This window comes from Amblyomma americanum, chromosome 3 (genome assembly GCF_052857255.1).
Source record: "Amblyomma americanum isolate KBUSLIRL-KWMA chromosome 3, ASM5285725v1, whole genome shotgun sequence".
NCBI lineage: Eukaryota > Metazoa > Arthropoda > Arachnida > Ixodida > Ixodidae > Amblyomma > Amblyomma americanum.
Window position 1 is genome coordinate 6,256,398 of NC_135499.1, and position 13,216 is coordinate 6,269,613.

Genomic DNA, 13,216 nt, shown 5'->3' on the forward strand with positions numbered 1-13,216 from the left:
AGGAGGTGGGAAAACTCGTTTTAGATGTGCAGTCCGGCGTTGGAGGCCACGGTGAAACAGGCGATACTGAGCGGGACTGAGGGGTCTGGGAAAACGGGAGAAGCAGTCAAAGCGTCTGAACTTGCAACAGACTCGAGTGCGTCAAACTCTGCGACTGCGGCCTCTGGAGGCGCGCTGGCTCCTAAGAGGCGCGGATGAGTTGGCTCATATACAAACGCTGGAGTGGGAGACGAGCGAGGAAACTATGACGTCCTGGCAGAGGGTGTCTATGAGGAGGTAGGGTGGACCCGGCGGCAGACACTTTGATGGTAGTGTTCACAGGGGACCGTGCAGGTACATGGGCACAGGTATTCACAACGAGGGTTGTCCTGACATGGCGTGGCAGTGCGGAATAACCGCCTGCAGGAGACACAGAATCTCAGCTGGTAAGGTGCCGCAAGAAGTAAGGGCAACAGGTGGGGAAAGGGCAATGGCTGCCGGAGTTCCGTCGACGGATGATGTGCTGGTGGCCGTCGGACCACTAGGGGCAGTCAAAGAAAGTTCAGCTTTGTGAGTGGTGGAGGCAGAAGCCGGATAAGACTCGGCGGGGGCTTTGGAGGGTGGTACATCGCAGTAACGGAGGACCGCCTCTCTCAGCTGGTCGTGCGGGCGATCACCTGATGTTGCATTGCGAAGCCGGTCTAGGCAGCCATGTGGCAGGGTCGTCTCCCAGAGCGCGGCTTTGGCTCTGGGAGGACACGTTGTTGATGAAGAAACGAGCCTCGACTTACGCAAGCCAAGAGATGCAGTGCCCTGGACGGTAGGGTGGAAGAACAACGTCCGCGTCCGCTGTAGTCGTCGAGGCGTGGTCATCGTAATGGGGAGGTGGCGGGCTTGAGTCAGTACTGGGAAGGCATTGAAGCGACGAACTCGCGTGCTGTTGCTTCCGAGGTGGCTCCACAGGCACCGCGTCTGGGAACGGTGGTGAAGAGAACACCTGCGTGGTGCCGCAAAAGCGGAGTGCGGCACCTTTGAGAGCGTGGTAGTTAAGTGCCGCAGCTGGAGGAAGAGCAAGGCGAAGGAAAACACCGGGCGCTAAGGCCTCATGGATGAGGAGGGCCGGTGATGCGGCGCCGCCAAGGTAGAAGCTTGCTTCCGCCTTGTAGAACCAGATAGCTGGATGGGGTTTGTAGATCGGCGGAAGAACGACCATAGACTGGCGAGTTCCACCATTCGGATCCAGTGCCATGACCTAGTATACGCGGCGGAATGTGGGAGCTGCGAAGGGCTGGTAACCGAAAACGGACTGAGCCTGTGCTCCTTGCGAGGGCTCAGTGGCTGTCCGTGGTGGGCGCGGAGGTGGCCACATTTATATCGCTGGACAACGTGCACCGGTGCGGCGAAGCCTAGCCAGCAGAGGGATGACGCGTTCAAGCTGCTTGCCGAACTCGAGAGCTCTCCATAACGTCCCAAGCTCACGCTCGCCAGCGCGGGAGGAGCGGTGCCGCAATGATGATCGCTACAGCGGTAAAGAGGAAACTAGGAAAGAGACATGGAGGAAAGAGACATGGAGAGCAATGTCATTAGCAATATGGATAAGATAGCTAAGGTAGCCGAACAGTCCTACACAAATATGTACCGTAGCCAATTTAATCCGTGAATGAGAGAGGCAGTAGCTCACAGCAATGCATAATCCCGTCAGTAACGAAAGAGAGAGAGAGAGAGAGGGTTTATTGATAGGAAAAGGCAGAGAGGTTGGCCTGAAAAATAAATATCTGGCCTGCTACTCTACTCTGGGGGACGGGAATAATAATAATAATTGGTTTTTGGGGGAAAGGAAATGGCGCAGTATCTGTCTCATATATCGTTGGACACCTGAACCGCGCCGTAAGGGAAGGGTAAAGGAGGGAGTGAAAGAAGGAAGGAAGAGAGAGGTGCCGTAGTGGAGGGCTCCGGAATAATTTCGACCACCTGGGGATCTTTAACGTGCACTGACATCGCACAGCACACAGGCGCCTTAGCGTTTTTCCTCCATAAAAACGCAGCCGCCGCGGTCGGGTTCGAACCCGGGAACTCCGGATCAGTAGTCGAGCGCCCTAACCACTGAGCCACCGCGGCGGGGCAAGGGGGACGGGAAGAGGAGATAAAAGAAGGCCACGATGGGGGACGATGATGATGGGAGGAGGCAGATGAAAAACTACTTTTAAAAAAAAGCACACTTTCTGACATCACAAACGCGAGACAAGGTTCGTGTCGCTCAAAAAGCGTGAGAGCGCTCGCGTTGCCTTTACAGTTCTAAAACTATCTGGCCAAGCGCCGAGGATCAAATCCTCAGAGAGGAGCGATGTGTCCATAGGCTTCAGAGCAGATGCGAGTATGAGTCTTTAACGTGCATACGCTGGACACGCCACTAAAACATGTTCTATAGTCTCTAGCACGCCACATGTGGCACATTCCGGGGAGTCCGCTTGTCCTATTAAGTGCAAGTATTTGCGCGTGAATGCCACATTTAAACGTAGTCTACGGATAACGCATGCAATAGGGCGAGGTATTCCGCGAGGAACTGAAAAGGTCATCGTCGGACCTAGCCGTTTAAGGCGGTTGTGGCGGGTGTCTGGCAGGGCCCAGTACCTAGCCGTCGCCCTCCTCATCAGTTCCGAAAGGAGACAAGTTGTGTCCACTATAGAGAACGGTACAGCTGTACGCAGGCCACTGCTGAAGGCGCTCCTCGCTTCAGCGTCGGCGGTTTCATTTCCATCGAGTCCGCAGTGTCCGGGGATCCACTGAAACTCTATACGGTGGCCGTTTCCCTGAGCAAATGATACGAGACTAATGATATCAAGAGCCAGAGCTTGATAGGCTGTGTGGCGTAGGAAGCATCCTAAAATGTGTAGCGCAGGTTTACAGTCGGTGAAAATGCACCACTCCTGAGGCGGTTCTCCGCAGATGTGGCGAATCGATTCCCGAAGGCCCACAAGCTCTGCAGCGGTTGAAGTAGACTTGTGTCCCAAAATGAATCTGCGGGTCGTCTGTTATGCAGGGATTGCGAAAGCTGCTGTTGATGCATTTGGAGACGCAGATCCATCCGTGTAGACGTGCACACATTTGTGGTATTCTAACTAGATGTAGGCAAGTGCGAGTTGCTTCAGTCCGCTAACCGGCATCGCAGACTTCTTGATTATGCCAGGGACATGCAGGCAGACTGAAGGCTGAGCCATTACCCATGGGGGCTGCAAGGAATGATGCGGCAGGGCATAGTCTGATGGCAATTCGGAGCGATGGAAGCGCAGTGCGCGTGCAAAACTGCTGTCTGGTCGCTAATCAAAAATCTTCGTCAGCGGGTGACAGCGGTGCCGTGTAAGTGCATGTAAATATACACGAAGTGGTTCGTGTGACAGGTAGACCGATATTGGGCAAGCACGAGATTCCTCAATCGTGCCTTTGTTCGAGGCATAACGTGGTAATCCGAGGCATATCTTGAGCGCCTGTGCTTGGACACTCTCTAATGTCCGCAAGCAGGAAATACTCATGTTAGAGAGTACAGGAAGGCTGTAACGAATGTAGTCAATAAAGAGGGTATAGTAAAGTCGAAGCAAGGAGCGCTCCGTTGGGCCCCATTTAATGCCTACCACAAAGCGAAGCACATGGCAAAATAGAGTGAGTATTTTCTTTAGCATGTTTATATGCCTCGACCATGACAGATCGTGGTCAATGATAATGCCCAAAAATCTGTGGTGGGAGACGTATGGTATTGCAACCCCTTGAAGAGTTACTGGGTAGTGGCAGACAGACTTGCGCGTGAATGCTACCACAGCACATTTTTCAGCTGCCAAGTGCAAACCCTGACGCCGTAGGTACCTTGAAGTAGATGACACGGCACGTTGTAATCTCGCACGCATTTGCGGACGTGTCGAACCCGACGCCCAGATGCAGATATCATCAGCATAAGCACTGATGTGAATGTTAGTGGGAAGTTCATTCACCAGTCCAATCAATGCCACGTTAAATAGGCTTGGGCTAAGAACTCCTCCCTGAGGAACTCCACGGCAAACCTGATGACGGGTAGTCTCCCCATCAGGCGTAGACATGTAAATAGACCGGCCGTTGAGGTAGCTCCCAATCCACGAATACATCCGGCTGCCAACGCCAATGTCGTCAAGGGCATCAAGGATGGCGTCATGAAGTACATTATCGTAGGCCCCTTTGATGTCCAAGAAGACAGCAGCGACGAGTCGGCGACTACGTTTTTCATGTTCCACTGTCGATATGAGGTCGATTACGCTGTCAATCGAAGAACGTCCCCCCCCCCCCCCCCCCCGGAACCCGGTAATCATATCCGGATAGAGAGCATTCTGCTCTAAAAACCATTCGAGCCGCGCCAGCACCATTCGCTCCATAACTTTGCCGACGCAGCGTGCTAGTGCAACTGGCCGGTATGAGGTAAGCTCATAAGGAGGTTTGCCAGGCTTCAAAAGTGCAACCAGGTGGCTGAGCTTCCAGTGTTCTGGAACGATTCCGGAAGCCCATGTATCATTGTAGTAACTGAGCAGCACAGTTCGGCCTTCCATGCCAAGGTGAGAGAGGGACGCGTACGAAATCCCGTCAGGACCAGGTGCAGATGGACGCCTACACGAGGGAAGAGCAGCTTCTAGTTCAGGCATCGTGGATAGCATGTCGTAGTGGTCATCTGGTGAAGGTGGTACAAAAGCCTCCAAACTGGTTGATGGTACCATAGTTGTGCCCACAACCATTTTGCAGAATTCTTCTGCTACCTCTACATTATTACGGCGTTGGTAAATAGACAGGGCATGGAAAGGAAAGCGTTCCTGCGGGGGTGAACGCAAGCTCCTGGCTACATGCCAAATACGCGACAGTGGTTTGCGAGGGTCCAGCGATGAACAGAACTGCCTCCAACGTTGTCTCCCTAGTCTCGCTAGGTGGCGCTTTATTTGTCGTTGAGCTCGGCGACAAAGGGCAAGATCATACGTGGATTTGGTTCTTCTGTATTTCCTTTCGGCGCACCGACGGACGAAACGAAAGAGAAACGAAAGAAACGAAACGAGTAACGAAAGAGAAAGTAAAGAAGGCCTTAGGAGCAGTGCAAAGGGTGAAAGCAGCTGGTGGGGATCAATTAAGAGCAGATCTGTTGAAGGACGGAGGGGTGACTAGGAAAACTAGCCACCCTGTATATGCAATGCCTTATGACCTCAAGCGTATAACAGGCTTGGAAGAACGCTAACATTATCTTAATTCATAACAAAGGTGACGCCAAGAATTTGAAAAATTACAGACTGATCAGCTTACTGCCCATTTCCGGCAAGGTGTATACTATGGTAAATACCTTGTATTTATTTAGGTACTTATATAGTCAGCGCAACCTTACACTTCATAAAAGCCAAGTGCGAAGGCAGGCTTTCGTAAAGGATATTCCATAATAGACCATATTAGCACTATCAGTCAGCTGATAAAGAAATTCGCCGAAAATAAGCAATCCCCATATATGGCCTTCATTTACTACGAGAAAGCATTTGAGTTAGTGGAAACATCAGCAGCATATGAAACTTTGCGGAATCATGGTGTAGTAGAGTGAAAATACTGCAAGGTATCTGGAGATCAACTGCAAATCATCATCAATGAGTTAAACAGACACAGAAGAAAGGTGGGTCTTAAAATTAACATGCAGAAAACCAAAGTAATGTTCAACAGTCTAGCAAAGGAACAGCAGTTCACAACTGGCAGCAAGGCGCTAGAAGTGATAAAAGAATACGTCCACTTAAGGCAGGTAGGGACAACTGATCCGGATCACGAGAGGGAAATAATTAGAAGGATAAAAAATGGGGTGGAGCGCATATGGCAGGTTCTCTCATATCATGAATGCCAGTTTACCAATATTCCTCAAGAGAAAAATGTACAACAGCTGCACCTTACTGGCACTCACCTACGGGGAAGAAACATGAAGGCTAACGGAAAGGGTTCAGCTTAATTTAAGGGCAACACAGCGAGCCATGGAAAGAAACAATTGGAGGACGCTTAAGCATCGCCCTTACGAGTGGAACGCGACAGGGTGTTGCAGCGCTGCCAGAGAGTCCATGGAACGCCGTTTCTCTGTGCTACGTATACAGCGAAATGGACGCGCGGAACAGCAAACCACGTAGTGCCGAGCCCTAGGGGGAGGGAGCGCGCGCGTCAGTAGCAGCGCGCAGGAAGGGGAGCGCCGGCTAGCCTCCCTCTGCGTGGTGACAGGACTAGCCTCCCAGCGGGGCTCAACTCTGGTCGGGCGCAGCCTTCGGCAGCGCTCCCGCGCTAGCATCGCAGCCGAGCCCAACTCTACTCGGGCAACGGCGGCGTAATGCCGTCGCGTTATATCTGTTGGGGCAGTGGGGTACATTGCGAGCAGGAGGAGAAGGAGTGCGAGGAGGAGGATTTTTCGCTCACGGCCAACGCCGCCGACGCCGACACCAGCTTTTCTGCTACATGAGCTCCTTAACTCTGTCGCGTTAAAATGATAGGTGTAATGTTAACAGGCCAGAAGCGGGCAGAGTGGGTGAGGGAACAAACGCGTGTTAATGACATCCTAGTCGAAATCAAGTGGAAGAAATGGGCTTGGGCAGGGCATGTAACGCGAAGGCATGATAACCACTGCTCCTTAAGGGTAATGGAGTGGATTCCAAGAGAAGGCAAGAGCAGCAGGGCGCGGCAGAAAGTTAGGTGGATGGATGAGATTAAGAAGATTGCGGGTATAGGGAGGGCACAGCTGGCAAATTGCAGGATTAATTGGAGAGACATGGGAGGTGCTTTTGCCCTGTGCTGGGCGTAGTAAGGCTGCTGCTGATGATGATGGTTATCAAGGAAAAATGAAAGAATCGTTAGAGCGGAGGAATCCCCAACCAGAAAATGGTGACCCTAGAAGGAGGGTGGTACGAATATAGCTTATGAAGGCGCGACCGGTCGTGGTTGCCACGGAAGCCACCCGAAGAGTAGTTACCCTTAAAGGTGAGGAAGTTACCACGGAAGCAGGAGGGTACGGCGAGAGCATTGCAAGGCGCAACCAGGGGCTGGTTACAACGGTAACCATCTGGGAGGTGGTTGCCGTGAAAGAAGGGGGTTTGACGAGACCGGAGAAATTCCCAACCGGTGGATGGTTACCGTGGAAGGAAAAGGGTATGACTACTGTTGAGAAGGCGCAGCCGTCACGTGGTTATCATAGGAATCATCCGGTCATCCGGAGGGTAATAACACTAGAAGAAAGAGAAGGGAACTGCGAGAAGAGGAGGGTATACAGCGTGAGTGTAGGAATCTGTACCACGTTAACCACAGGGAACTTGGTTATCGTGGAAGAAGAAGGGAGGGTATAGAGAGAGCGGAGGAATGCATACGCTCCATTTGAGGCAACTGCTACGAAACGCGCCCCCGATGACATAATAATCGGCGGCGTTGTACTTCTAGAGCAGCGTCCTGGAGTGAAGATCGTAACTGAATACGACTGTGTGTGGAGATCTAAAAAGAGCGCTGTAGAGCTATGCAGATTTTGGGTGACTCTCATACTCGCTACAAGATATCGTAAAGTATTAACACCTGAGCAACTTTCACTGAATCTTGCGTTTATCAGCGGTAATCGTCGTGTCAATTTTTTAGGCCCACGGTTCTGCTTGGGCTAAGTCATCGATCATGCTTTACAATTCATCGCCTGAGTGACACCGCCAAGCAATGTCATCAATAAATTAGTTTACTGAGTTATCCATCATAACCTTTTATCCCCAACTATTCTCAGGCCAGGTCTCTCAATACGACCTACAAACAGATGGCGATTAATATTCGAGAAATCTTCTGCCCTCCTAACACCCTTAACTCGGAAACACCCACCTCGCGGACTGAATTTCGCGGTCAAGGGCGCTTGGATCATAAAGACACCTATACATTATTTCGCCCAGAGGTGTACTTTGCCCAAACTGACCCTGCGGCATAGCTCCACTGTAACGCGTCCTCAAGCTTTCTCAACCGCTGTTCCGAGAACATGCATCAAGTGCAGTTAATTTATTACCACAAATATCCCTAAGGACATCTAAGTAAGGACATCTTCGAAAAAGAATACTGAAACACAGACACGAATACAGAGAGCTGACAGGACAAACCACTTGTCGCAACTAACGTCTTTATTATGCGCCTTTCAAGATATGCACAAGTGAGAAGGAAAACAAAAAAGAAAAAAGCTAAGCCAGTACAGTCCCACGGTATGTGCAAGTCTCAGGCAGGGTAACTTAAAGTGCAAATCTGGCCCGAATTGTGCTTTCATCGCTTTGCTTCTCAAAGGTGAAGTCAGACGAGATCGCCATTTTTCAGCAAAAGCCGCGCAAAAAAGACATGCACGAAGACGAGACGACAAGGACAGGCGCTGAACTTACAACAGAATTTATTGTGAAATAATTTCCTCTTATACACATTCTTTACAGCCGTGTTTATAGCGCACGCATGCTCAAATCGGTCAGCTCTTTTTGGGAATGGGCGATATGGCGGTGCTGACACAGCCCTCCCTAAGAGTACATACCTGTTCAGATTTTGCTGTGTATTTAGCGCTGGTTTTTAATACGATAGATCACCACCAACTTGCCCAGTCCTCTGTTCTGCTATGATTACATTGGCTACTGTACAGATTTGTGTAGAACTCTCCGGCTACTTCAACTATCTTATCCATATTGCTAATAACATTGCCCTCCTTGACTCTTAGCGCATACATCTGGTTTCTACCTATGCCTAGTTTCCTCTTCTCCGCTTTTAGGCCACCTGCATTCTTTAGAGCATACTCGAGTCTCTCCATATTAAACTTCCTTGTGTCGGCTACCTAGCGCTTATTAACGTCGATAGCTCTGTCAGATCTATTCTGTCTGTAGGGTTAGACGCCCTCATGCTTTGGCGTTTCTTAATCAGATCTTTCGTCACCTGAGATAGCTTTCCGGTATCCTGTCGAACTGTCCTACCGCCTACTTCTACTGCGCACTCCGTAATTATTGATGTCAGATTATCGTTCATTGTATGAACATCAAGATCGTCTTCCTCAGTTAAAGCCTAATATTTGTTTCGCAGTGATATCCTGAATTCCTGTAATTTTCCTCTTACCGCTAACTCGTTAATGGACTTCTTCACAAGCTTCTTCCGTTCCCTCTTCAAGTCTAATGTTGAATTCCAATGGCAGATCGAGAGCGCTCCGCCGGATCACAAACGGAGCGCGTAGTTCAGGCGGAGATCACTCCCTCCCATTTTGCCAATGGAATGCACGCGCTCCCGCGGGGGCACTTCAGCGCAAGAATAGCTCCAAGTTCAGGCAACGTGGCGGCGCCCTTCGAAGCACGGCCTCTCGCTTCACCAGCAATTCGTCCTTGCCGCCACACTGTCTCTCACGTTCACAGCAAACAAAAGGCGCACGAAGCTTTCGCTTTGTGTGATGATGCCCGCACCACAAAATTGTAGTGATGAAACGCGCCAAATTTTCAGATTGCTTCCTTATTTACAGACCTGCTAGGCATAGAGAGTACGCATCGTCTGACGTCAGAATGCGCGGGAGGTTCAAGCAAGTCAAAGATTTTGGTCTAAAAAGCGGTCACAAAGAATTGACCGCGAAGGAATTGACATCCCGTTCAGAAAATTTTTTGTTTTAACTTGTGCGGACGCGAACAAAACGAGAAATAATTACATTTGGGAGAATTCAATTTAAAAAAAAATAAAAATACTGCTTGTACGTTTCCCGGATCACCGCGTAGCGACGACAGGAAGTTCGCGTATGCGACAGGACGGATGCAGCCGGTCATGACCGGAAGCGGACGCGGGAAAGTAAAGCGTCGCGCGAGGTTCCGGTCAAATCTGCCGATTTCGGCGGAGCAAATATCGCTGCTCTACGGAGCGATCCGGGATCGACGTCTGATCCCGATCTGCCATTGGAACAGACAACTCGCACTCCCATTTTGCCATTGGAATACGATTGCTCCCAACAGAGCAGAAAAACTTGATCCGGATCTGCCATTGGAATTCAACATAAGCTAATTCGAGACCTTACCATTCTGTGGTCGCTACAGCGCACCTTTCCGAGGACGGCCACATCATGAACGATGCCAAGTTTAGCGCATAGTATGAAGTCGATTTCATTTTTAGTCTCACCGTTGGGGCTCTTCCAGGTCCACTTCCTGTTTTCTCTTTTGCGGAAGAAGGTATTTATGATCCGTAAATTATTTCTATCTGCGAATTCAACTAATAACTCTCCCCTGCTATTTCTAGAACCTATCCCATAGCTGCCTACCGCGTGGTCGTCAGCCTGCTTCTTGCCCACTTTCGCATTGAAGTCGCCCATCAGTAAAGTGTAGTGTGATTTTACTTTATTCATTGCCGATTCCACGTGTTCATAGAAACTTTCAATGGTCGCGTCATCATGGCTCGATTTAGGCGCGTGGGCCTGCACCACCTTCAGCTTGTACCTCCTCTTGAGCCTAATCACAATAGCTGCTGCCTTGTCGTTAATACTATAGAGCTCCTCTACATTGCCAGCTATATCCCGATTAATGAGGAATCCCACACCTAGTTCTCGTCTATCCGCTAATCCGCGATAGCACAGTATGTGTCCGTCCTTTAGTACTGTATACGCCTCACCTGCCCTCCTAACTTCACTAAGCTCTATGACTTCCCATTTAATTGTCGCTACTTCCTCGAACAGCACTGCTAGGCTAACCTCACTAGATAAAGTTCTAGCGTTAAACGTTGTCAGGTTGAGATTCCAATGGCGGCCTGTCTGGAGCCAGAAATTCTTAGCACCCTCCGCTGCGTAACAGGTCTGACCGCCGCCGTGGTCAGTTGCTCCGCAGCCGCTGGGGACTGAGGGCCAAGGGTTAATTTGTTTGTTCATAGAAGGTTGTGGCCAAGTACTACACCAGGGTGGCCAATTCCTGCTCTGGTGAGAGAGTGCGTTGTCAGTTCTGGTCACCGAGATCAGGCCGCACCCCAGGCCTGGTTATGCCGTTCCATCGACACGCGGATTTTTTTTCAAACACGGTGGAGAATTGCGCGGCCCCAGGATTCGAGCCCAGGTCCTCTTGCATGCGAGGCGGATGCTCTACCTCTACGCCTTCGCTGCAACTAATTCAATCTCTGCCCCATTTTTATTCATTCTCTGCCTAAATAAAGGCTACAACCTTTCCAATGAGCAACCATGCGTCGTGTAACCAGCACCAGTTACAAGACGAAAGAACGTTTCTGCTATTTCCCGAAAGAGATATTATGTCCTCATGACACGGATAAAAATTACTGAAGTTGAAGCGCACTGGCACCGGCGCGCTTGCGGCATATCTATCGCTAGGTTGTTCTCCCGACTCTCGCTTACGGGGCGCCAGTGTGGTGGTCGGCCAGGCCGCTTTCGGGGCTTCAGGCGCGCGTGCTCTCGGTGCAGCGGTCGCCGCTTCTGGCGTTGGCGGGGGCGTACTGTACCGCGAGCACGAGGGCGCTGCAGGTTCTTCTGCATGCGCCGCTCCTGGCCATGGAACTGGACTGACTTTGCGCGGAGTTTGATCTGTTCTATCGGGCCAGAGAAGTTACCTTCAGTGCGCGGGCGTTGAACGCTTCCGAGGTGGCGTCTCCGTATGACGAGTCGCTGGAAGTAACAACAGCGATCCCTTTAGGAACATCTTTCCAGGGCCGCGGGAACTTGAGTTGTGCTATAACGTCTTTGTTTACTTGAAGAGGAAGGCAATTTTCGGTCATATTTTCCTATTTCTTTGTTTTCAGTGATGCTTAAAAGCGCTTAAATTGCACCGAAAGAAGTCAGACAAACAAAATGAGCTTGCTTTGGTTAATTTGCTGTCGAGAAGAGGTTTCCAGCTGATAATTCTTGTTTTTTGCTGTTGTTTTTTTGTTCAGAATTAACGAGCTTTGGGTTCCTGAAGAGCCGGATGACGGCCAACAGGATGACACCAGATCTGTTCAGAGTAAGTTTTGTTTCCTGCACTCTTGACAATTCAGGAGCAACGAATTATCTGTTCAGGTGAGACAGCGTTGAGCGCTTGCTAGCACCGCGGTGCATGGTATCGCCAAATATGGAGCAGTAGGCGGCATTAGTATCTCACATACGCACAGTGCCTCTCTTTGACACCGCAACCCAGGTGGCACTGTAAACGAAAAAACTCGGGTAAAACACTCCCGACAGCCAGGTTGTTTGACGTCAAGGCATTTTAAGCTGCAAATTGTCGTGTTACAAGACAGACAGCTTAATAAGGTCAACCTGAGAGAGAACAATACGGCAGCACCGTACGATCTTTGCCACAATTAATTGATCAACAGAGTTTGGTTCATTTAATTGTGTGTAAAGTAAAGGAAACTCACTTTTTGAGACTTTTCGGGGTGCCGTAAGAGCTAAGAAACAAGTGTTCGTCGTGGAAATGCGTCTGAAAATGCTTCTGAAAATGCGTCTGAAAACGCGAGTGAAACTCAAAGCAAAACTCTCCGCTATGGTCGCGGGAAGTTGACCAGGTAGGATCATGAGAGGGGAGGCGCTTCGAAAATTCTCGTCTCGTCAGTTCTGTACACAAACATACGTAGTCTTTACCCCAAAAAAGATGAATTATGCGCCATGATCGAAGACTAATGCTGATATTATTGTATTAACTGAAACGTGGCTAAAAAGCAAAATAACAAATAGTGAACTGTTTAATTGTAAAAAATAATTATGTTGTCTTCCGGAGTGACCAAACGGGCAGAGTTGGTGGTGGTGTCCTAATTGCTATTAATGAATGCATCGATTGTTTTGTTGTAGGTACCTGTTATTACTAGCTTAGAGCTAATATGGTGCTGCCTAAATCTTAACTTAAAAAATTAATAGTAGGAGTATGTTATCGATCTCCCTCGGCTGACACATCCTTCAGCGATAACCTACCCGATTCTCTAAATAAAATTGTCACGCGTTTCCCTGGTGCTAAACTTTTACTTCTAGGTGACTTCAATTTTCCAAATATCATATGGTCACATGATCACCCCTTTTCTAATCCCTCATCCACTGAATTCAATCTATTTCTTTCCGTTTGTTCAGACTTCAGCTTAGCACAGATCGTTAGTTCTCCTACACGTGTAACACCAAATACATAATCAATTCTCGCCCTTACACTTTCGACATTAACAGACAACTTATTGGTGGCTGCGCACCTGCCCGGGCTGAGCGATCATGATGTCTTACATTTCACGCTAATGGTGACTCAAACAAAAACGA

At 49.7% G+C, this 13,216-nt stretch overlaps 1 protein-coding gene across 1 annotated transcript in view; it reads left to right on the forward strand.

The window, feature by feature from the left end:
• LOC144123077 (uncharacterized) overlaps nt 1-13,216 on the forward strand; it is a 114,674-nt gene that overhangs the window by 14,802 nt on the left and 86,656 nt on the right. The window contains exon 2 of the mRNA XM_077655981.1: nt 11,875-11,942. Coding sequence (XP_077512107.1) covers nt 11,875-11,942 — 68 coding nt within the window. The remainder of the gene's footprint in view (nt 1-11,874; nt 11,943-13,216) is intronic.